Consider the following 25698-nt stretch of genomic DNA (forward strand, 5'->3'; position numbering starts at 1 on the left):
AGTATGTCTGTTTCTATGATGCTATGTAGAAGTGCTACTGGGCACCTATTGGCTAATATCAATGACATTACTCGTGAGAAGTGACATTACTTTACCCACACCTATTATTTTTAATAGTCTGTACTTAAAAAAAACAACTTGAGGCAGGTGGTAGTGTCATCTTAAGTTCTCATTGGGACTAAAATTTCCCAGAAAATACTCCATTTCTGAAAATGTATTTTTCATAAAACTTAATAAATGGGCATGATAACATTAGATAGTTTCAAAGTTGCAGTTATATTGAAGCCTTCTTCATTTGTTCCATCAACAAAAGGAGATAGAATTACAGGGTTCCCCCCCCCCACCCTCAACCACTGTGCTTCTGCTGCCCCTTCACCTCAACATTTATAGAGGGTTTGTACCTGCAGAGAGGAACTTGCGTACAACTGTGGTGGCTAATACATGCATAGTATTCTAGATACCATTATCTAGATACCATTTTGTTTGATATGTGGAAGTTGAGGGCAGAGCCAGTGGGTATAATCCTGCTCCCCCTCCCCACATTATGTGGACAGATCAAGATAAATATTAAGACCAAATAAATGTCATATTCAATTATATCTAATAATCACTTCAGGTGTAGTAAGCTTAAAACCTTAATAGTTTTTAGTGCACTTTATTTTTTCCTAATTGAACCTTTCAGTTCAAATATATTTTGGCTGCTGGAAACTTTTGTAAAATCAACACAACATATTTCTTTGGTTTTCATTTGCTAATGTAAGTCCAGTTAGCATCTCATTATATTTAGAACATTGGAATTACCTTATGCACTTGGTTATCTGTAAGAGCTTCTTACTTGCTGTGAGTGGCCTGCCAGTGAGGCTAAAACCCCATTACTGCTGTTCATTCCATCACATACTCCTGTGCTTCTTTTTAAAGTTTTCCTCTAGTCTATGAAAGTTGTACAGTCCTCAAAAAAAAAAAAAAAAAAAAAAAAGAGAGAGAGAGAAAGAGAGAGAGAGAGAGAGAGAGAGAGAGAGAAAACCCCTCTTCCTCCCCTTTCAAGAAAGAGAGCAGGATAGTTCCTTTTCAGCAATTTTAATCCTGCTTTCCATTAAATGGGGATGAGAAGTTGTATTGCTGCTGCCAGCATGAGAATAAGTGATGAGGTATAGTTCTGTATTGTGTGAAAAAGCTGATCCAATTGACAGCTCCTGCTTTATGTATTAAAAAATAATCTTGAGCTGGCATTGTAAAGGCTTTCTGGAGAACAAAATGCTTTAAGGAAATGTTAGCAAACAGAGCTTTGTTAACTTCTGAATTTTATTTCTTCAATCTAAAATAACAGTTAAATGGATAGTAGGAAGCCATAACTATGCTGTTCCACCCACTGCTTTTTAAACCACACAGCTGAGACTCTCCTAGTTCTTCCTAAAATGAGAGCTGGCTCACAACAAGCAGTTGTAGCCAATCACCTGGCCCTGGGCAACTGCTAGGCTTTTCTGAAGCATTTGCCAGAGCCAGTCAAATGACGGAGCCACAAATTTTTTACAGATGGCTGAAGTTCTCTGCCTATTGCAGATGATAGAATGAGCGGTATCTGAAAATATGCATTCCCAGCAGGGAATTACCTTCCAAGTCATTGCTGTTTGCTTCTGGGGTCAGTCAGTATGTTCATGCCATGAACAGAAGTGTCCTGAGTCCTGAATGCCTTTGCATTGTGTATTCAGATTTTCAAAAATTATGTGATTGACTAAAAATATTTACAAGGAGTAGGGAGGGGGTGTATACAAGTTGAGGTGCTGGGAAGGCACTATCTTTTTGTAACTAATGTGTAGAATAAGCACTACTACAGTTGTCCATAATCAGTATGAAATTATAATTGTCCTAGACGATAATATGATTTTATATATTTTTTATCTTAGCAACAGAAGAACCTTGAAGGATATGTGGGGTTTGCAAATCTCCCCAATCAAGTTTATAGAAAGTCAGTGAAGAGAGGCTTTGAATTCACGCTCATGGTTGTAGGTAAGTTGTACTTTAGTATGTGTCAAATGGTGACTGCCTTCTTTATTAAAAAATAATAGATAATAAGTTGATTTGCATATTAACAAATTGCCTGTGTCATATTTTAAATTCCACTTCGGACGGTCATTGCTTTGAGTACGCAAAGAAAGAAAGTTTAAATGTGGTTACAGTGTGTATTGCAAGGTTTGAAAATGCTTGCCCTGCTCTTAGCAAGTGGCACGAGGCATTCAGGTTGTGATGATCTCAAGGTTTAGATTTTTGCGGAAGGGAGAATTTGAGTTGAAAAGCTTTGAGCAGACATTTACTTGAATCTTTATAATGTTTGTTTGTTTGTTTGTTTATTGCCCGCTCTTAACCCTAAGGTCTCATTAAAACATAATATTAAAAAGAGCTTGCAACAACTTACGATCATAAAATTAAGATGGGTTCTGTAAATTTACACCTCAAATATCAAAGGCCTGGGTAAAGAGGTACATCTTTAGCATTCTGTGGAAGCTGTACAATGAAGGTGCCAGGTGCTCTGTGGTGAGGGAGTTCCACAGCTTAGTGGCTGCCACTAAGAATGCCCTCTCTCAGGCCGCTTCCAAGCCTCTGAGGGTGGAGGAACTACCAAGAAGAAGTCCCCTGCTGGTCCCAGTTTTCAAGAGGTTCTGAAGGGAAGGAGGTGGTCTTTCAGATATTTGGAGCCTGAGTTGTTTAGGGGTTTAAACACCAACATGAACACTTCAATCGGGCCTGAAAATGATGTGGCAAGCAGTGCAGTTGTTTTAAACCAGGGGTTCTATGAGATATTAGAGGGACCCTGGGAAATAATCTGGCTTCCAAGTTGTCTTCAAGGGTACCCCAACATAGAGCACATTGCAGTAATCCAATCTGGAAGCTATCAGAGCATGCAAAGGAAGGGAAAACATTGTTTCATTCTGGCTTGGTTCATGTGTCACACTAAGCCAAACCAGTTTGTGGCAAATCTAGAGAGAGCTTAACCACAAGGCTGGGTTTGGATAAAGGTTGGCTTAGCTCAGCATGGGGTGGCAGCAGAAAGAACAAAGAAGGAACCAAGTGGTTGGAAGCTCCTCTCTGGGAACCCACATGCTTGTGTAGCACCACTAAGCTACGAGAATCTTTTCAGCTCCAAATGCCCTGCCCATGTATTGGCAACTACACCATTGTAACGTGATTGAGAGGTGGGCAGCCCCACCCACCTCTCAAAATTGCTTATGTGGGGTTTCCACATACCTGACAACTAGCTTCAAAGCCTTTTGCTGTTTGCAGAGGTATTTAAAGCAGCCCCCACACCCTTAGAGTCTCTGGAGGCTGAAACAGGAGCATGGGGGCTATTATATTAAAGCCTTTTGCAAAAGCACTCTTTAAAGCAGATCTGCACTTCTCTTTTAAACAGAGTGGGTGCTTGAGACGAGGCGTTACCCACTCACTCATTTGAAAGAGAAGTGCAGGGCTGCTTCTAATTTCACTTTTGATGGGTGGGGATTAAATCCTGTTGCCTTGGCTGCACAATCCTGTTCTTGATGGGCAGCTGAATGTGGTTTGGGGGAAACGGCCTTGTGGGCTGAAGTGGACCCACTGGCGATTTGCTGACCACAGGTTCCCCACCCATATACTAGGCCATAATTTGGCTTAGCAGGACATGTGAACCAGGCCAATAATGTCTCTGTATTCACTTCAAGTATACAGTATTACAATTTTTATGGGTGGTGTAGGCTGTCACTTACTACCTGACAGCAGGCATTCAATGCTGTAGAGGGTATTAAAACCTCAAAATGACATGGCTGAATGTTGTTTCATGAGCAAACATCATGGAGGACTTGCTCAAGTGCTTTTCATCAGGGCATTGAAATGGACAACCCCGTTTTTCCAAAGTGGTGAATAAATGGCAAAATTGCAACCTTTCATTGCACATAATCTTGCTATGAATTTCAGTTACAAGAGTTTGGTGTTAGAACTACTTTAAATCCACTTTTCTTCTGTTTGTGAATAAGTTCCCTGATCTGACTGGCTGTTGTCCATGCATAAAAGATGCATGAAATGTTGATTGTAGGTTTGCCAAGAATTTCTTCATCTGTGGCAGTTGTCCTGTGCTCATTAATAGTTGCCTAGATGGCTGCATTTAGTTTCTGTTAAAATTGTTAATTTATATTCATTCAGAAGCTGGAGTAGTTTTACTTGGATCACTTACTTCAGGCTTTTCTGGTTAGGGGTGTGAACTTCCTGCATTTCAATTTCTCAAACTAGAGCAGAGAAAGGATTGTGATGGAGGCAAAGGTCAGCTAAAATGTCTGTGTGCAAAAGAACTGTAGTGGAGCCAAATAACTTGTTCAGATGTTTTTATCTAGAAAAGCTGCATATTATCACTCTATGTAGTTGTCGAACTGCATTCTTCAGTTTGTTAATAAATGTACTTCCAGTTATTTGAAATATATAACATTGGTGGCTTTTTAACATTGATTTTAAACATCAGAGCTGGTCAGTTCCATACATTGTTTGGCGCCTTAGCTAAATTATTTCTTTGGCATCACTTTTTTATTGAGCAGTTTAGGCTCTCTTATGCACATAGTACGTTGTGACATAAGCTTATCTAATAGTGTACATTTTTAAAAGTTTAATGCTGTGGTTATCAGTTTTGGGATGAGCACTTCTTGCATTGTTTCAGATATTCCAAGGAAGAATTGGATCCTGATTCAAATGGATTATATTCCTCTTGTTTCCTGCCCTCACTTTCTCAAACACTTGGCTGAATTGGAACACCCATTACTGGGAACACTGGATTTGTAGGGATAACTGTTCTCACTACCCATCATCCCAGTATATCTTAGGAAATGCTCTTGCTTTGTTCTAGTGGGGTTGGGTTTTTTTAGCTGACCTAGAGGAATGCACTGGAAGTTACTGATAAGAGAATGGAACTGATGTCGGTAGATGAATGATGGTGTTTCTTGGGAGCTGTCTGATGAGAAGATGTAGGCATAATATATTAGTAAATAATTTGCTGCCTCTACTTATGCAAAGTGCCATGCAGAGCCACATTCCCCATGTAATGCATGACTTGCTGAGTCTGGGATCTCTCTGCCTTTTGGTTACTCACCTCACAATGATGTGTGAAATTGCCTCCCCCCCCCCCCAAAAAACTCCTGCTCTTGTTTAAACCTCTGTAGTTAGAAGTTTTCAGTGTGATATATGGGTCTGTCTTGTCTACTTTGAATTGATTTAAGCTGATATTGTCACTCAAACTCGAGGAATGGAGACTTGCAAATGAATGCAAGCAGAACTAGTTCCCAACCTGGCTATTGAAAACCATTGGGGAATATAGGCAACTCCTCACTCACACACAAATGTGCACATGTGCCATTTTTGTCTCTGAAAGTGGGTAGGAACCCCCGAATGGGGTGGAACGGGGGAATCCCCACTCCCGTGCATCCTGGTGACATTCACAATGGTTCGGAATGGAACCCCAGTATAAGTGGCTATTCCCCTGTAATTAGATTTTTTAAAATAGTGTTTTCTTTAGAGATGTCAGGATGTTAAAATTGCCTCAGACAGGTGGTTATTGTGCCTCTGCCTTAAAAGAAAAATCACAGTATTTCATACTATTGTTCATATAGAAATGAAACTTGTCCAAGCAATACGTTATTTGTGGGAATGTCCTTGAGTGCTTCCTACTTATTATTAGACAGTTTCTTAGGTAAAGGTAAAGGGACCCCTGACCATTCAGTTGTGGCCGACTCTGGGGTTGCGGCGCTCATCTCGCTTTATTGGCCAAGGGAGCCAGCATACAGCTTCCAGGTCATGTGGCCAGCATGACTAAGCCGCTTCTGGCAAACCAGAGCAGCACATGGAAACGCCATTTTCCTTCCTGCTGGAGTGATACCTATTTATCTACTTGCACTTTGACGTGCATTCGAACTGCTAGGTTGGCAGGAGCAGGGACCGAGCAACGGGAGCTCACCGAACTGCCGACCTTCTGATCGGCAAGTCCTAGGCTCTGTGTTTTAACCCACTGCGCCACTCGCGTTTCTTAGATGGTGATAATTTAGTGAGCTTTCACTTTTCACATGTTCCTGTGATTCTCTTGTTTGTGGAAGTCTGCAGGATTATGCCCTGTTCTGCTCCTTTCTACCCCATCCCTTCTTCAGGGTTTGCTGCGAGGAAGAATGGTGCAGGTTTTCTAGTGGAGTAGCTGGAATTATACATGATGGGAGGACAAATCTGTGGGACGGTTGTATAGCAACATTAAAGTCATTAATAAAACTTGAGATTCATGGGGAATGACAATTTTCTGAAGTAAACCTATTTCAGCTAAGTTAATGGTTTCCTTGTGGTGTGCAAGTGTTCCCTCATTCTAAAACTGTGAGATAGTTATGTTTCATTGTTGTAACTGGCAGTCAATTGAATTGCTATTCTTGTTTTAAGAAACAAACAAAACATTCATCACTTTACCAAATGCAATGGAGAGAAATTAGATGCTTGGCTCTTATTTATTTCATTAAAATATATACACCACTTGATTGTAAAAAAAAAAAACACTCAAAGCGGTTTACAAAAAGATAAAACAATAAAATTGAGAAACATTCACAGTCCTACTTTAAAACATACAAAAGTTAAAATACTAAAACAAATTAAAATTGCCTCAACTTTCTAAGCATCTGGGTAGGTTTGTCTAAACAAGAATGTTTTTAGCAGGTACTGGAGAGTACAGTGAAGGTGCTTTCTTGATCTCAAGAGGCAGGGAGTTCCAAGGTGCAGGTGCTGCCACAATTTCACAATTTAATTCTTACGAATGTGGAAACAGTTGAGTTGGTATGTGGGGTAGGGTGATCTTGTAGGTAAACTGGTCCCAAGTTGTTAAGGGTTTTATTTGCTAATACTAACAATTTTAACGTGGCAACCAGTCCTGATGTCTGAACAAAGGTGTTATACAGTGACGAGGCCTCGCTCCTGTCCTCACGTGCTAGTACTGTTAACCAGTTGTATGTTATATAAAGCATATGCAGCAAATGTGATAAACAGTTCAGTACTATAACTTGTGCAAAATTTCGGATTTTGTGACTGCAAACGGTCCAGTCATACAGTAGACACCCAAAAGCAGAGCTGAAATCTAGCTTGATAGAACTCACTGAAATACAGGGAGCAACCATTTTAGGTGTGTCCAATTGACATGTGGATCTTTTGGACTCGGAATAAGGCAGAATGTGGGGCAGAATGTGCTTATACATGTTCTACCAATGTGCGGGGGCTGGGAATGGCACCACTGTGTGAAATGATCACTGCCTGTACTGTCTCAAATACAGCTGCACTCTTTCAGCTATATATTGTAAGTCTAACTTCATATGATTTGCTTTCTAGTAAGTTTAAATCCAAATTCTTATTAATTCTTAAGATCTTCTTTTAAAAAGGTGGCTAATCTAATACAAGTGTACATTTTTTCTCTAACAGGCAGTGGGAAATTATATAGTGTCCACAAAAGCATAGGTTTGTTCAAAGAGTAATTCTGTAATTGCAGTGCAAGTCATCTTGCTCCATAATTAAAGAAATTTACCAATCTAAAAACAAACTGTGTTAACCAGTGTATATATAACACTTAAAACCTACATCAAATTTTTATATAGCAGCAACTGTGTTTACACTGGCCAACAAATTACAAGTGTGAACTGCTTTTGAGGATTTGCACTTGTAGCTTAAAAAGGTATTTTTTTAGGTGCAGACACACTGTTAAGGTATGGTTGCTATTCTACATGAGTTGTAGAAAATCAAATCAACCTGTCTAACCAGTTTAGTAGAACAGTTCCAGTGAGCAGCAGCAGAAGAGACTACTGAAAAAATCATAGCTTTCCCCAGATGAAAAAAATTCTGGGAATAACCTGGATCATACTTGAAATTAGTGAAGGCATTCATGAATAGGTTGCTTGAAGGGACAGGGAATGGGGTATCTTTACAGCTGGAAAAGTGTTTCAGGCTTTGACACTGATCTTTTGGCTACGTATATACAATCATATCCTAAGCAATCGGACTGCATCCAGTAGGCAAGTAAACATGAATTTAAATGACAGTAGCTGGCCTTAATGTTGCTAGTTTAAGGTATGATGCCTAGAATATTAGTAAACTTTTTATATGAAGCTTGCATTGGATAACTTGAAACTTTACTTTCTCAAACAAGGCTTTCTGCTGACTCAGCAGATTTAGGCAGCTCGCAGTACGTAGGAAAGCCAAAAAGATGTTTGTAGAATTGCTACATAAATAGTGCTGACTGGTGCATATCTAACTCAGATTCCAAAAAGAATGTTGTTTTTGTTTTCATTCCCTTACTATAGCCTAGCAAGGGATGCGGGTGGCACTGTGGTCTAAACCACAGAGCCGATCAGAAGGTTGGCGGTTCGAATCCCCGCGAAGGGGTGAGCTCCCGTTGTTTGATCCCAGCTCCTGCCCACCTAGCAGTTCAAGTGCAAGTAGATAAATAGGTACCGCTCCGGTGGGAAGGTGAACAGCATTTCCATGTGCTGCTCTGGTTCACCAGAAGCAGCTTAGTCATGCTGGCCACATGACCCGGAAGCTGTCTATGGATGCCGGCTCCCTCGGCCTTTAGAACGTGATGAACACTGCAATCCTAGAGTCGTCCGCGACTGGACCTAACAGTCAGGGGTACTTTTATAGCCTAGCAAACTGTGCATGGTAGGTAACCTGGTTGCCAAAGCAGTTGAGGCTCCATGGGCCTGTGACTTTAACTTCTCTCCAATGATTCATCTGAGCCTTTAAGTTTTATATCTGAAAACCGCTACCTCTGTGATCAAAGCCACAAAAGGATGACTTGTAGAGAAATTGGCCAGTCCAAATGTCAAGTTAGTGGCTTCTTCAGGTCAGTGCAGATTGCTGTTTGCCCCAACTTCTAATGACTTAAAAGAATCTAGGGCAGGAGGCCTACACCTCTCAACAAGATGCATTGTTTCTTTCTGACTTAATATGACTTCTTTCTTTACTTAATATGCTAACACCTGGCAGTATATCTCCATCTCAATCAGTATGACCTGCTTCTTTGCTAGGAGTGCTGAATGCAAAGGACTACCCCATTCCAGTGGCCCAGTAAGCAGGCTTAGAGTTTGCACACACTCACACTTTTTATTAGAAATGCAACATATTTTAGAGAAGAGATATATTGTTCCTAACCTTGAGGCTTTGTTCTTACTGGCACACAAAATACTGGTTCTGCTACGCTTCTACTGTGTATTTAAATCAGGAGCCACCTGATTTTTGAGCCCACAGACATATTAATAAACCGGAAAAATATTGTGGGCACCAAATATGTTCTCCCTTCCCCAGCTGTAACCTCCCTGTAATCACCCTTCAACGTCAAAATCAAGCTAGAAAAATGCCGTCTGTTGGTTATAGCTTGGTAACAATAGGCAAGAAAGAATTGCATGCATATGAGAGGGGCAGCTAGAGGAAGGGAGACAGAGGCTCCATCCCTGTCCCTGCTGTGTCCCAAGTTGAGAAAAGTATGCTGCAGGAGGGATGGGGCTTTTAGTCCTCCTTCTGACAGCCGCTAACTAGTAAAAACATTTTTGCATGCTGGGAACTTTTATTGACTTATTTACAAGGCGAGTCATCCTCTTCCTGTTGATTGGAATTTTAAGACTAGGGGGATCTGGAATTTGATTTTCAGATGACGTCTGGAACGCATGGATCTTGTTAAAGATAAAATTCAAAAATTTCCCTTCCCCTTGCTTCAAAAGATGAGAGAGAAGCAAGAGTACATCAGTTATTCACAAAGGCATGCGCCATAGATGCTATAGCAACTGCCCTAGCTTGAGAGGCTGAGGTAGTTCATAAAATTTACTATTGTAAACATGCAGGAAGCTGGGCAAATTGCTTGGGGGGTGGGAGGGACAAATTATCACTGCTAATCAGAGCCAGTAGGGATTCTGCATTATAAACAAAGGGAAAGTGAGCAGGAAAGTCTGTTGCCACATCAGATAGGTAGCCGTGTTGGTCTGCCATGGTCAAAACAAAATAAAAAAATTCCTTCCAGTAGCACGTTAAAGACCAACTGAGTTAGTTCTAGGTATGAGCTTTCGTGTGCATGCACACTTCTTCAGATACACACTGTGTATCTGAAGAAGTGTGCATGCACACGAAAGCTCATACCTAGAACTAACTCAGTTGGTCTTTAAGGTGCTACTGGAAGGAATTTTTTTATTTTGTTGCCACATCATTATCAGTATCATCATCGTGGAATTGGATATTGCAACTGGCTAAGAGGAAATAAACATGGGCCTCAAAACTAGAGGACCTCTGTTTATATAGAAACAATAAGGCTGCAGTCCCAATCCCACTTATCTGGGAGTAAGACCCATTGAATTCAATAGGACTTTTGAGCATATATGGTTAGGGATGCACTGTAATGTATGAGCTAGCTGCAATAAACCCTTTTTAGTACAGAAATGTCTCGTGTTTGGAAAGGTTGTTATAGTCTTATTGGTTGTTTTGTTTTTAAATGTTAACACAATGTTTCCCTCTCGGCTACATCAAGCTGGATGTTGCCTTCAACTGTTTTCCACTGCATTCAAATTTATTTTCTGTGAGCTGTTTATAGGCCAGTCAGTAAGCATTTATGTGATAATTCTAACTACATGATTATTCTAATTGCATTAATATTAACTTTTTTTCTTAAATAGGTGAATCTGGATTGGGGAAATCAACACTAATCAACTCGTTATTCCTGACAGACCTGTATTCTCCAGAGTATCCAGGACCTTCACATAGAATTAAAAAGACTGTGCAGGTTTGCATAGAAAAAAAGTATTTTTATTCTAATACAGTGGTACCTCCGTTTTTGAACATAATCCGTTCTGGAAGACAGTTTGAGTTCTGAAATGATCGAAAACCGAAAACTCAGCTAGGCCTCAGGATCTTGCACCCAGCAGAAGCCGCGTGGCATGTTCAACTTCCAAGGCATGTTTGAAAACTGAAGCATTATTACTTCCAGGTTTACAGCGTTCGAAAACCAAAATGTTCATCAACGGAGACGTTTGAAAACTGAGGTACCACTGTATATGTTGGTCAGCAAATGGAGGCTACTAGTAGCATGTTGATCTCTCGCGTATAAATGAAAATGTATATGCATATATATTACTGCAATTGCATCTTAGCTGTGAAGTAATTGTTCAGCATATCTGAAGAGTACCTTCTGACTACATTAATCAATCATTTGTGATTACTGGTGGCTTAGACTGCAATCCTAATGCTGCTTACCTGTGAGTAACACCCATTGAATTCAGTAGAACTGTCTTCTGAATAGATGTTGCCAGAATTGTGTTGTTAGCTGATAGGAAATTGTGCTTTTAAAATGTCTTCAATTTTCATTTCTTTAATGTAATCTGTATACCACATAAGTGGTTTATGAATAATATAAAATTTACATTAAAATTGGCAATAAAAATGATAGTTGGGGGGTTCACAGTTTGGGGGACAAGAAGAAGATTGTCTCCTGCAGATTGTAATATCCTTATTGGCTCAAGGGAAGGAGGTACTTCTGCAGATATTTGGAAAATTCTGTTTACTTTTCAACACTTGACAGTTATTCTATCAACTATACATTCTATTTAGTCTTTCCTCATTTGCATTACCCTTGATGCTGCTATGAAATATTTTATAATATTTTATAATGGGGATGGGGGAGAATGGGGGATGCAACATATTGTTATGTGTATTTGAAAAAGCTGGTAAGTCTAAACATTGGAAAGGCTGTATGTCGATCATGCTTGCTTTTGAAAGAAAACAAGTCCCGATTCTTTCTGTTGCTGCTTCATTAATTCCCAGGCAATAAGTAGATATTAAATTTAAGAAGAGAAACATTTTGAAGTACATTTGAAACTGCATGAAGTATTTTTTTAAGCTGATGCAACTTACATAAAAAATAAGCCTTTATTCTTCACTGTAAATTGGTTTTTGCTTTCCTCTGGGTTTTAAGACTTCAAATTCCTGGATGTGTTTAGTACTGACTTCATAGCAGGGAACTGAACATGAACCTATTCATATCCTATGAAAAAGACACTTGAAACTTATTTTTGAAAGGGGGGGGGTCACCAGAGAACGTGTCATCCTTTAGGAAATGGGTGATCAAGCAAGAGAGCTTTAATATTCCACAGTCTGGCATAATATTGTTAACATGAACTTGATCTGTGTGACCTGCTTAAGTGCGGTGCATGGGAAAATAGCCATTTGGAATGGAATTGCTAAGGAAAGTTTTACATTCCAGGATTGGAGCTAATTTATTTTCCCTGAACCCTTTGAGAATACTTCTAAAACTAGATAGGATTCATTTGAGCTCTTAAAAGAGATTGACACTAGTTTACAGCTGTTTTCTGGATTCTTTCCAGTTGAGGCTGTTTTCTGAGAATTTGACCATGTATGGATACACACATTCCTTAAAATTAGTAAAGAAGAAAAAATAAACTTACTATGAGGAATGAAATGGTGATGAATTCCAGTTTGAACATTAAATTGGATATTGTGTTTAGGATAATGACTAATATTTCAGAAGCACAATTTCTAATTTTGAAATCATTTAATTGATCTTATAGAAATGAATAGAGAAATCTCTGTAAATTCTGTAGGAGGGAAGTTGGGCTTCGCCCATTGACAAGCTTTCCTTCCAATCCAGGGATAAAACAGTGTGGGGAGCTTCTTGAGACAGCTCTTGCTTTTCAGTTCATGGGCAGAAAACTTCACACTCTCCAGTCACTTGAGGGGAGATATGGTGAAGTCTTAAAACCATTATTCTCCCCACACACCCACTGGCTTTACTCTTTTGTTAGTTCTTTAAAGAGAAGATTTGAAAGGGCTTGGTCAGTTTGTTTGGGTGCCTTCCCAATGAATCGGTTTCATCCTTCATATTGTAATTTTTAAAATAAGAAAATGTGTACTTCCTGTGCTTTATCTTAGTGTTTCATCCTCTTTCTCCAGTCATGTCTGTGTTCTGTTATCTGTGCCTTAGTGGCTACTTCTTTTGGGTATGTGTGTATTGTGTAATTCTCGTGTGAGTACACCAAGCATTGCACACACGCACAGAGCCAGTGCAGCAACACACATTACACAGCACAGAGAACGAGGCATCTTCATAGCAGCCGTGGTGGCATCAGAGGTGCTGACAGTAGCAGAAGCATGAGTGGTCGGACTGGTTCACGCTTGGTCAGGCTATTCTGTTCTGCTCATGGTGGTGGGAGGAGGAAGCATGCTCCAACTGTTGGGAAGCTATTTGAAAAGACAATAGGCACTGTCAGGGGTCTTTCCTTTTGGGAGAAGAGGGGAGCAGGGAGCTCAGCCTGCTGCTGGACGTTGACATCCCTAAGGAGGATGTATCTGATACCCTCAGTGTGAAGAGCAGGAGGTTCTCTTAGGCTACTGTCCCCTAAGTAGCCGAGCACTGCAGCCTGTTAGAAGTAGTAGCAGGCACACTCTTTACCAGTGTCATCAGACACCAGCTCTGGTGCCTCCACTCCTCCTCTGGTTACCCCCAGAATGCTGAAATCTGTCTGTCTCTGCCCTGAGCAAGACTGATTGGTGCTTCTTCTTTTAAGTACAGGAGCAGGCTGCTGGCAATGTAACTTTCTGCATCTTTACTGACTCCTGAGCAAAGAACCCAACTTAGAGTAAAAACATTAGTGCTGCATTTGGGCAACTTGAGGACCCATTTTAAAATTAAAAATGTTAAAAATGAACACTTGTACCTGTATAAATGTAATATAGCATTCAGAGGCAAAAGGAGGTGATGAGACAATAGAAATAAGACCACACAGATCCAGGAAAGCAAGCATTCCCCCCCCCCCTTTCATTCCACTCTTTATATTTTACAGCAAAACACAACTAAACCAGTTAGGCAATCTTTGATAAACACCAGCAACAAAGATGCTCTGAAGATGTGCAATTTCACATTCCTTCCTTGGGCCAGTCACCTGAACCTATCTCACGTGTCCATTGTGAAGATATGCAGCCATTTTATATCTCCTTCCATAAGGGGACTTTGAGCTCAGAATCGAGGCCCCCTGCTGGCTGTGGGCCCAGAACATTTTTACGCTCAGTCCATTCCTCTCGGCAGACATGATTGGTCCATACAGTTTCAAGCATACCTTCACAAAACATATCTTGCTCCCTTTTAAAAATAAAAACTGGGAATCTCAGGAAAATGGATCTGAGGCAGTTCCATAAACTGAATTTGCTCTCCCTCCCTCCCAGCAGGAGCTCCATAAAAATGCTTTCCAGTTAACAGAAATAAAAACAAACTCTGAGCTTTAATATTTATTTAGAATAAGTTAATAGGAATGTAGTATACTTGGAAGGTGGTCTCATTCATCAGTTTTTTACTTAAAAGAAGTACCATTTTCATATGTTTAAAATATGATTTTTTTCATATATCTATTTTTTAATTCTTTTTTAATTTTTAGGTTGAACAGTCTAAAGTTCTAATTAAAGAAGGTGGCGTTCAGCTGCTACTAACAATAGTTGACACGCCTGGATTTGGTGATGCTGTGGATAATAGCAATTGGTAAGCATATTCTAATATTAGGAGTGGTGGCTATTAATTTAGAAGACCAATAATTTCATTACAAATGGTTAGGAACACGCCCTTGGTTACTTTAACTATTCTTCTTTAAATACTATCATAAACAGTAAACTCTCACTCTGCTGCCATATGTTGTGCATCAGGACTAGTAACTGCAGATAGCTAACTTTAATTATTTTTTATGAATTACCCCAGAGCCTTGTCAATAACCTGAAGGCAGATGTGCTCATTTGCACCACTGGCTTCTTGTTGCAGCCACCTCTTCTCCTGCCTGGCTCTCTTGCCACTGCTGGTTGCTTTTCTTCTATTGCAGCAGCTGGCCCTATATTTGTAGCCAGAGAAATACTGTGCAAGCTCTCCTCTTTAAAGCAAGGTGGGAGCCTGTGCCCAATAGTGTTGTACTCCTCACTCCCCTCAAGCCCAATTAGAATGGCTAATGGTTGGGAATGTTGAGACTTGCAATCCAACAACACCTGTAGGACCATAGGTTTCCCCCAGCCCTACCTTAAAGCCTGGTGGAAATGAGAGAAAATGGTCTTCTGCTGCTGTAAGAACCGCTCTGTATTCTAGCAGTAGCAACTGTAAGAAGGAGAGGGGAAAGACAACACATGAGATGGTGGCAGAAGGAGAAAACATAGAATATAGAGGGCACAGGGAGTACACGTCTCCTTAGGCACTTAGGCTGCATTTCTAATTCTACTTGGGAGTAAGCCTTATTAATTTCAGTAGGACTTCTGCTCTACATGTGGTTGGAGTCGTGAAGTTAGCCATTTACATGGGAGTAAACTGTAGCAAGTTGCTACAGTTGATTTGCAGCTTAAGCATATTTAACATGTATGCATTTTGCTTTACGCACATGGCCATTTAAAAAAAAAAAAAGGAAGGTAAAAAATGGGTCAGGTGCCCAAGGAAAAGAACTTTGGCAATTCTAATCACTATTGCACTCACCTTGGGAGAGCGTCTGGAGGTGCAGAGAGAGGGAGTGTTTTGACTAAACGTTATTTTGGCTTTTTGCACTATCCCTGGAATGCTACCCTGCATAACCTGAGAGTTGCCTGTGGTAAACCACCCAACTGGAAAATCATATGGCTGTTATAATAACACTTCCTATTTACTGAAAATAAGTACAAACCAGGTGAATGCAAACACCTTAATGTGAAGTACAGTGGTACCTCAGGTTACATACACTTCAGGTTATAGACTCCGCTAACCCAGAAATATTTCCTTGGGTTAAGAACTTTGCTTCAGAATGAGAACAGAAATCATGTACCGGCGGCGCAGCGGCAGCAGGAGGCCCCATTAGCTAAAGTGGTGCTTCAGGTTAAGAACAGTTTCAGGTTAAGAACAGACCTCCAGAACAAATTAAGTACTTAACCCAAGGTACCACTGTATTAAAATTAAAAGAATCAGTTATGTTTGTGATCAGTATATCATCAACAGGTTAATTAATATACAGGTTAGTTAATATTAAGCCAAACAATTTGCTGTGATGCTACTGATGTTACAAGTCAATGATGGTTCTTAAAAATGTGTATTTGCATATTCTAGCTGGCAGCCGGTTATTGACTACATTGACAGCAAGTTTGAAGACTATCTTAATGCAGAATCACGTGTGAACAGACGTCAGATGCCAGACAACAGGGTGCAGTGTTGTTTATACTTCATTGCTCCATCAGGACACGGGTCAGTAGGAAATGTAGCTTGGGATGTGTTTTTCAGTCATTCAGTATCAGCCTCTATGTTAATGATCTGGCTAGATTGCTTAGGATACTGGATGCATGCCTACCTGCTGTAGGAAATAGAAGGGTCAGGATCATCCTGTATGCAGATAATATGGTTATATTATCTCAGAAAAAGCAGATTGATGTGCTAGCTAACATCTGGAACAACTTAGCATCAATTTTACCAAAATTAAAGCCATTGAATTTGTTAGGGGTTCTCTCATGTTTAACTTGGCGATTTCTAATATCCCATTCAACAGTCTACACTGTTTTGTTATTTAGGGGTCCTTTTTACAGCATCATTGGCATGCTATTATCTTTAAAGCAAGACGTCTTATAGGAGCCATCCTTATACCTTCCAGATGATGCTAAACTCCTACACCCATTAGATGGGAGTTGTCGTCCAACAACATCTGGAAGGCACCAGGCTTGCTATAAGGGTTGCATTATTTTTTTCAGCACAGATGTAATGGTTGTTCAAGGGGCCATCGGAATAGCACTAGGTTCAGCTTTCCTTGTTTGCCTTGGTATTGTTAACACCAAATGCTCAAATCATTGTAGTTTTTAATTTTAGCACTTGCAGCTTAAAGTAATAGCTTCTGATACAAAATCTAAAATATACTGTGATCCTGGATAAAGTTGCTGGCATGGAGCTGACCTAGGTCACTGGTTCTTGAACACATTCCTAGGCCATAGTGCCTGCCAGCCTTCGTTTCTCAGCTCCATGTGGATTCAGCTTCATTCAGTTTCTTTCATCCAGTCCCCATACTAGATAGAGCCAGATAAGAGGGACAGTGAGGCTTGCAGCATCAGCCTCAAAAAGGCAAGAGCTGGATGATAGAAGGCAAGTGGCTCACTGAAAGCTACCTTTTTTGAAGCCTATTAATTTTTATTTACCGTATTTTTCGCCCTATAGGACGCACTTTTTCCCCTCCAAAAATGAAGGGGAAATGTGTGTGCGTGCTATGGGGCGAATGCAGGCTTTCACTGAAGCCTGGAGAGCGAGAGGGGTCGGTGCGCACTGACCCCTCTCGCTTTCCAGGCTTCGCGGACCTCTCTGCAAGCAACAGGAGCACTCCCGCTGCTTGCGGAGAGTCGCCTGCATGCCGAAGCCTGCGCACGCTGAGCTCAGCGCGTCCAGGCTTCACGGACCTCTCCGCAAGCAGTGGGAGCCAGCGATGGGCTCCCACAGCTTGCAGAGAGCTGCCTGTTTGGGGGCTGGGGTCGGGGGAAGCTCGGGCCTCCCCCGCCCCAGCCCCGTGCCTGGGGGGGAAATAATTTTTTCCCCTTTATTTCCCCCCAAAAAAACTATAGGTGCGCCTTATGGGACGGTGCGTCCTATAGGGCGAAAAATACGGTAATAGATGCTTACTAAAAAGGTTACTAAATAAAGGCTTAATGAACTGCATAATATAAAATAACTGTCTAAAATTAATCTGCTTTCTTAACCTTATGCTGATGATGTGGTTAGATTTAATAAAGAAAATTACTTCCTTGTTTTGGCATTTTTATAGATTCTTTTGATTCCTCTTTGAATTATGTTGTATTATTTCTCCAGTTAAATGGGGACTTCCCTTCTGAATAGTACACACCTCCTTAGAAATTTGCATCAGTCTCAGAATTTGAACAAGCTTTGCTTCCTTTATCCAAATTGACTTGATGGGGACGGGGTCAGTTTTCCTGACCTTACTACTGGGATTGTGAATTGTACTCAGTCCCATGTTACTACTTAATCAGTTAGGTGACACAGGAAACATCCAAGTCAGAAATGTAGTATCAGTATTATATAATGCTCTATATTCAAAGCTAGTTTTCAATGTTAAAACTCTGATAAGTTTGCAGGTGTAATGCTTGAAAAAATGCTTGGCTTACTCCTCTGTGACACATATTATTGCAGCTATTAAATAGGAAAATGAAATTCTGATAATTCATTACTTTTGTTGTGTATATATGGTTATACAAATTTTTGCAGTGTGGGTGTTCAGAAGGGACTTTCTTAGCTGACAGACATATTTTGCTGAATCACAATACTTTTTTTTAAAGACTCAAGCCTTTGGATATCGAGTTTATGAAGCGCCTGCATGAAAAAGTGAATATCATTCCACTTATTGCCAAAGCAGACACACTTACACCTGAAGAATGTCAGCAGTTTAAAAAACAGGTGAAAAGAGACTTTTACTATGAAAAAACTGAACTAATATTAAATAGGGGTGGGTGTACATACTATGTTTAACAGTGTGATTTAAGAATTTAATCCTCAAAGTGATGTCTAGCATTTCAGCAAGATATGTATTTTGGAAGTGGTAAGCTAACTTTTTCCCAGAAGTAAAAAAAAACCATGAATACAGCTCCTGACAAGGGAAATGTGTTCACTGATCTGAACAATGAAAATGATAGTTCTTTCCATTTTTGTTAAAAGCGAATGTTCTTAATTAGCAGGTAGAATAAATTTGACATTCTCAATCTAAAACATGTTTGGTTTTTTGCCAGGCTTGTGCAGGGTTTTAGGGATTTGTCAGTATGTTTTTTGTTTTTGTTACACAGTAATATTTAATCACTGCTGTAAAGTTTACATTTAAAAGGTAGTGGTGCGCTTGGAATGTAATTGTGGTTTGAAAATGATACATTGCACTTACTTGTGGTTTCTGTGTGCCAGATTGTAACTACCTTTAAGGCAGGTTGGAGACCTTAAGCATAGTTAAGTCAAATCTCCTTCACTGACAGAAAACATAATTCTCTCCGCCCTCAAATCCAGCTTGCAACTTATTTCAAGCCCTAAGGAGAATACAGCAAGGGTGCCTGCTGTAAAACCAAAAGTAATGCATCTTGCAAGAGATGGCAGGGTATTCATAATGTATGGCAAATGTTTGTTGAATACGTAACAACAAGAACAATCTTTATTACGGTCCAGAGACCCAACAAACAATAACAACAACAACAACAACAATCTTTATTACGGTCCAGAGACCCAACAAATCGTTACAAAGCAATACACAATTCATACAGTCTACCTCCAGGTTAAACATGCTTGTTGAATACATGAACTGTTCCGACTGGCAGGAATCCACCCAATGCTCATGGGAAATTGTAGCATGATATTTTAGAGTAATCAAGTGAAACTTTATTACATGGCATGGCAAAAGTCTGTAATTGTATTGGGACCAGTTGTTTGTTGTTGTAGCAGTTGTGTTTTCAAAATGTTTCTTCTGTACCATGAAAAATAAATAAAAAGATTATAAAAAGAATAAAAATGAGAAGGCAGCGTGCAGAAATATGGTATGGTGGCTTACTACCGTAGAGTGAGAGCATATTTCAGCTCTTGTAGAAAGCTTCCAAATCCTATGAAATGCATTTGGCTAACACAGATAATAAACAATTCACAAGGGATGTGGGTGGCACTGTGGGTTAAACCACAGAGCCTAGGGCTTGCCGATCAGAAGGTTGGTGGTTCGAATCCCTGCAACGGGGTGAGCTCCCGTTTCTCTGTCCCTGGTCCTGCCAACCTAGCCATTCGAAAGCACATCAAAGTGCAAGTAGATAAATAGGTACTGCTTCAGCGGGAAGGTAAACGGCGTTTCCATGCACTGTTCTGGTTCGCCAGAAGCGGCTTAGTCATGCTGGCCACATGACCCGGAAGCTGTACGTCGGCTCCCTCCGCCAGTAAAGCGAGATGAGCGCCTCAACCCCAGAGTCGTCCGCGATTGGACCTAATGGCCCTTTACCTTTACCTAGAAAGCTTCCAAATCCTATGAAATGCATTTGGCTAACATAGATAATAAACATTCACAATTGCAAGTGGGGCTTGCAGCTAAATACTGCAATAAAAATGTTCCTGTTCAGAACTTCAGTCATATTGGGACAGGAGCCATGTAAAGCTGTTCAAGCCTTTGGAAGAAGGGCAGAGTTTCTGGCAAGTATAATGAGACACCTCCCCCCCGCCCCCCGCCCAGCCTCAAACATTCCTCTGATGTGCTATATAGTGCTAGAGGACTTTGGTTTGCTGCTGGCATCCAGCCCTGAAGCTGAGCATTCTATTTCCATAGAGTGTCCTTTCTCTTTGACTTCATCTTTGAAATATCCTTGTATTTTAAATATCCAAGCATGTATCTTCCAACACACTTCACCTCTCCTCACCCCCAGATGCTAACTTTAAACTGTTAGGGGCTTGCCTAGGCCAGTTACCCCTCTGCCCTGCCCAACCAGCACCATAACACTCCATGTCTCATGTGTCTCCATGCCTCATGCCTCTTGAGCTCAAATACATTCAATGAATGTGTGCAGTATACCCAACTTATGATTAGGAAATAAGAACAATGGAGAAATCCAAGCATTCTGGCATAACTGTATGTCCTTCTCATCCCCGCAAAGCTAATACCACAGACAGGAGTTCCCGTATTTGGTGTTCAATGTGAATCAGCAAGTTTGATTTTCAGAAAATTTGATGAATTATTTTTAGTATTTCTGACGGGTTAATTTGCCACATACATTTCATATATCCAGGAATCTCACATGTCCTTTGTCAGACAGGTTGATTATTTTATTTTTAAAGTATCTTGCAAATCTATGTATGCTTCATAAGCATGCCAAAAACACTGCTTCTGTTCTCTATTAATATTTTTTTCAGATAATGAAAGAAATTCAAGAGCACAAAATTAAAATATACGAATTCCCAGAGACAGATGATGAAGAAGAAAATAAGTTGGTTAAAAAGATAAAGGTACAAAAATTTAGAAATTGGTGTAACAACTCATCTTGAGCTTTATACTTTGAACACAGAATGCTCTATAGATCGACTTTCTTCTTTGCTTTGGTAGAAAGAGCTGTTCTGTGCTTTCAGAGCTCCCTACTAGATTGAAGGCACTGGGGGAACCCTTGCATGCAACCCCCCCCCAAGTGCCTGAACATACCAGATGTTGCTGTGTAATAACACTGGCTTTGTAGGGAAGTATGTTTTTGCTTCAATTAATAGATAATCTGCAGTTTGTCGTTGGCCCAAACCTGGACAAACTGGCTAATTTCAACTATGGTTAGTCATTTTCTGGGCTTCTATCAGCACTTGGAAATCTAAATATGTTTCTCAGAAGGTTTCTAACATCTCAGTTTTTCTCTTCCTCATTTCTTTTACAATCTTGTTCTCCTTTTGTTTGCTGGTTCTGAAGGGGTGTGCACTTGTGGTTTACCTAGGGCAGTTGTTGTAAATTCTTTCAGTCTTTCTGTTGTGTGATACAGGGGGAATGGCTCATGGGGGCTATTCTAATGTGAAGAGGCGTAGCTCAATGGTATAGCATCTGTCTGAAATCCTGAAAAGGCACTTCCAGCCAGTGTAAAAAAATACAAAGCTGGGTGGTTTGACTTGGTAGAATTGTTCTGTAGAATTGCAAAAACATAGTAATGGGGAATGTATCTCAGATAGAAACGTAGGGAAAGATTTCTGCTTGAGTCATTGCAAACATGATGGCACTTGGAAAATACTAGGGTCAATGGAACAATAGTCATCTATTTTCTGTTTGGTTTTTAGCAAATACAGGAAACTAAACCCGAGCCCTTTGCATGAAAAACATGTGCTTTTCCATTGAGCTATGGCCTTTCCCATATAATGTTTCAAAAGTCCCTTTTGTTCATATCCAACTGGGATATTTCGTGTATTCAGAGGAGTAAAACTATGTACTTACACCCCCAAAATATACTCTTTCTGTCCTCCAGGACCGTTTACCTCTTGCTGTAGTAGGTAGCAATACTATCATTGAAGTCAACGGCAAGAGGGTTAGAGGAAGGCAATATCCTTGGGGTGTTGCAGAAGGTAAGTGTACAAAAGGCCACGTGTGATCTTCCCTGTAAGCCCAAAAAACATTAATAGGGTTGTGATTTGATTATATTCTGCTTTTCCAATAGTACACTCAAGGCAGCCAACAATATAACGTTATTACAGTAGCTTTTGTGGTTTTTTATTTGAACATGTGATACATATAGTGACATCGTAGTAGTGCAACATCAAATAGCTAGAATGCCTTCCCTTTCTGCTGTTTTTCCTTCAAAGTTAGTAGCAACGATGGTAAATAGAGGGTTGGCTTCCATAGTGTCCCTTCACCCCATCTGCTACTGGCAGGTGTCTGTTTCCTGTATTTAAAAAATGTGACATTTTCCCCCCTACAGTTGAAAATGGTGAACACTGTGACTTCACAATTCTAAGAAATATGTTGATAAGGTAAGCAAGTGATGTACAGCACTGGTTTTGGGAATAGTTTTCCTTCCTTCCTTCCTTCCTTCCTTCCTTCCTTCCTTCCTTCCTTCCAAGTTCTCTTGTGGTTCTTCCATCTATTGGGAGGCCTTCCACATTGCTGGACCACATTGGAAGACTAGCGAAGTAGGCCCATTCGTGAATTCTGTTGAAAAAGAAACTGGTATATTGTAATACTTTCTCTTTTTAACCGAAGGTCATCTGAATAAACGATGAACTTTTAAAATAAAAAATATATATGCATGTACCCAGTGGCCACTTTTAGTGTGTATAATTGTAGGATTTTTTCTGGTCAGGAAGAAATATTAAAAACTTAGTATTTCCTGATATAGCTTAGACTATTTGGCTACATTTTCATAACAAAGCAAGCAAAGGAAAATCTCTTTTTTAATTTGTGAAAGTCGGCTGTTGAATATACCTCTGGATATTTTGAAATTGATATGTCAGTTGGTGGGATGTGTAGGTGCTTTTTTGGAGGCTAGAGTTTTAACAAGAAGGTGCAAGAGCAGAAACCACAATGTGATCCTGAGTATACTTACATAAAAGCAAGTTCCTCTGAATTAGATAGGGATTCATTGAATTTAATGTGTGTTAGGATCAAGCTTTAAATTTGGGAAATACTTGTACATCAGACATTTTTTTGGGGGGTGATTATGCTAAGAGGCATAATTTGGTTCCACAAATCTATTAAGAACATATGCAGAATATTAATGTATCCTCCCTATTGGTTATGTATAGAATTCTCTAAACATGAAGTCGTTCGCATATTTCTTTAAGAACAATAAATCACTGTATAAAGCACTTTTACATTTCAAAGCCACATGCCACATGTTTTGCTTATTAAAATTAATATTGTATGTATCAGCTGTTATTCAGTAAAGTTACTGATAAGTTCTTCTTTTTCTTAAATAGAACTCACATGCAGGACCTGAAAGACGTCACTAATAATGTCCATTATGAGAACTACCGAAGCAGAAAATTGGCGGCTGTTACGTACAATGGAGTTGACAACAACAAAAACAAAGGGCAGCTAACAAAGTAAGTGGTAGTAAAAGTGGTGATATGGTTTTTCCCACAAGTTCATGGAAAATTTGTTTTGGATCACATATTTGGCCATTCAGTCAAATCCTTAAAGGCTCATACACCACCAAAGTAATTGTTACAGCTTACTTACGATTATTTATTACAGTTGTTTGTTTATATCTCACAGTCTACAAGAAACATTAACCTACCTTTTATTTTAAACTACAAGTGCCTTTTCCTATATGGATTATTCCAGCCAGTGAGAAAAAAGAGTGGGGCCTCCTGGGTCTTCATAAGCCCATTTTGTAGGCAAGCAGGGAGAGGAGTTTATTTGTCATTGTGCCCATTCTTTGGAATCTCCTCCACCAGCACAAGCACCACCAGTAGTGTGCTTCTAGTACTTGTTGAAAAATTATGTATTTGCATGGGCCTTTGGGGTGCATTAGTCTGGTCTGCGCTTCAGGTCGTTAAGTATGCTGTGGAATTTATTACTCAATGTATTGATTTTAATTGATTTTAAAAAATTTGTGTACCGCCCTTCATCCAAATATATCAGGGCGGTTCACAAGATAAAAATACAGGATATGTAAATAGAAAGGGAAAGGTACCCCTGACTGTTAGGTCCAGTCGCAAATGACTATCGGGTTGCAGCGTTCATCTCGCTCTATAGGCCGAGGGAGCCGGCGTTTGTCCGCAGACAGCTTCCGGGTCATATGGCCAGCATGACTAAGCTGCTTCTGGCGAGCCAGAGCAGTACACGGAAACGCCATTTACCTTCCTGCCGGAGCGGTACCTATTTATCTACTTGCACTGGTGTGCTTTCGAACTGCTAGGTTGGCAGATGCTGGGACTGAGCAACAGGAGCTCACCCCATCAAGCCCTAGGCTCTGTGGTTTAGACCACAGCAACACCTGCAGGATAGAAGCACAAAATATCTTCGCTGGCAGTCAACGGTCATAATATTTTAAAATAATGGGTGAGCAGAAGTTTTTAGTTTTTGTAATATCAGCAGGAGTAGAAAGTTGTTGTTCTGTCAGCTGAGCTGGTGGAAACATACCTGATGTTGTTCGGTCAGCTGAGCTGGTGCCTGATGGTTGAGGGAGGATTGTCAACAAAGTACATTTTCTTCATAGGAAACGTCTTTGGTCGCAACATAGGTTCAAGTACGCTTGGCTGACATGGAGCTTTTAGTGTAGCTTCCAGCCTGAATTTGGCGGCTGAGGCAGTTTTATTTGCCTGGTGGGCTCATGTCAGACAATTATGGGAAGGTTTGCATGTCGATTTTATATAATTGAACAGCTACATTATTCGATATAGGGGTACGTAGTGCTGCCATTAACTGACTTCCAATCTATACTGTATTGCCATCAGCAGGGTTCCATCTGGTTCCCATTGCTATTCATTATCTGTAAGAAGAATCTATATGTCCTTGCTATTGCCTCACTTGCAAATTAAATTGTGTCTTCTTCTCTGGTATGCTGTTAAAACACATTTTCATGGTTAAAGTTTCTGAAAGGTAGAAGGAATATTATATTACACAGTTCATGGTGCAGAAGAGTACAAATAGAATGAAATATACTTAAATTGAGCTCAAGGTGCACAGAAAGTATTTATGGACTTGTACTCTTCTGATGGGGAATAACTGAATATGTATTATATTCATAGATTTATTTTTGTAGGTTATATATCTCTATATAACCCAGTATATTCCAATTGGTGCATTAGGTAATTAATGTAACACAGTTGTTTTACTGCAGAGACTATTTCTAGTAACTAAACTTACAACAGGGTAGTGGTTTTTCTACTATTCGGATCTGATACATTAAGAAGGTGCTGTCTGGAGTAATAAGTTCAGCAATATCTGGCTCCCATATACATGCAAACTGAAGATGATGAGAGATGCAAAAATAATTGCAGTTGTTACCTATTGTCAATCTCAAGGTTTGTTCCCCAACTATTAAGTTCAGTGAACTTTTATGTTTACTCAAAAGTTAATTTTGGCTTTCTCTCTGGCACATGTCTGTCTCCTGTGCTCCCTCAAGTAGGTTTGCAGGATAGCCAACTGAGGAGTTTATCTTCTTGGAGCTGTCAAACCAAACAAGCCCATGCAGCTTCTGCATGTACAGTGTCAGGAAAGTGGGGAA

The 25698-nt window shown here is 40.1% G+C and overlaps 1 protein-coding gene across 2 annotated transcripts in view; it reads left to right on the forward strand.

The window, feature by feature from the left end:
* The first annotated feature begins 1893 nt into the window (after positions 1 to 1893).
* The window catches only part of SEPTIN7 (septin 7), a 36960-nt gene continuing 13155 nt past the window's right edge, over positions 1894 to 25698 (forward strand). For both annotated transcript variants that reach the window (XM_081834834.1, XM_081834835.1), the window contains exons 1-9: positions 1894 to 2007; positions 10686 to 10792; positions 14454 to 14554; positions 16121 to 16255; positions 18337 to 18454; positions 20918 to 21010; positions 21997 to 22093; positions 22447 to 22498; positions 23444 to 23569. In XM_081834834.1, the coding sequence (XP_081690960.1) occupies positions 1998 to 2007; positions 10686 to 10792; positions 14454 to 14554; positions 16121 to 16255; positions 18337 to 18454; positions 20918 to 21010; positions 21997 to 22093; positions 22447 to 22498; positions 23444 to 23569 (839 nt within the window). In that variant the 5' untranslated portion in view covers positions 1894 to 1997. The remainder of the gene's footprint in view (positions 2008 to 10685; positions 10793 to 14453; positions 14555 to 16120; positions 16256 to 18336; positions 18455 to 20917; positions 21011 to 21996; positions 22094 to 22446; positions 22499 to 23443; positions 23570 to 25698) is intronic.

Source organism: Podarcis erhardii (assembly GCF_964252035.2).
Source record: "Podarcis erhardii genome assembly, chromosome: 12".
In the NCBI taxonomy this organism is placed as follows: Eukaryota; Metazoa; Chordata; class Lepidosauria; order Squamata; family Lacertidae; genus Podarcis; species Podarcis erhardii.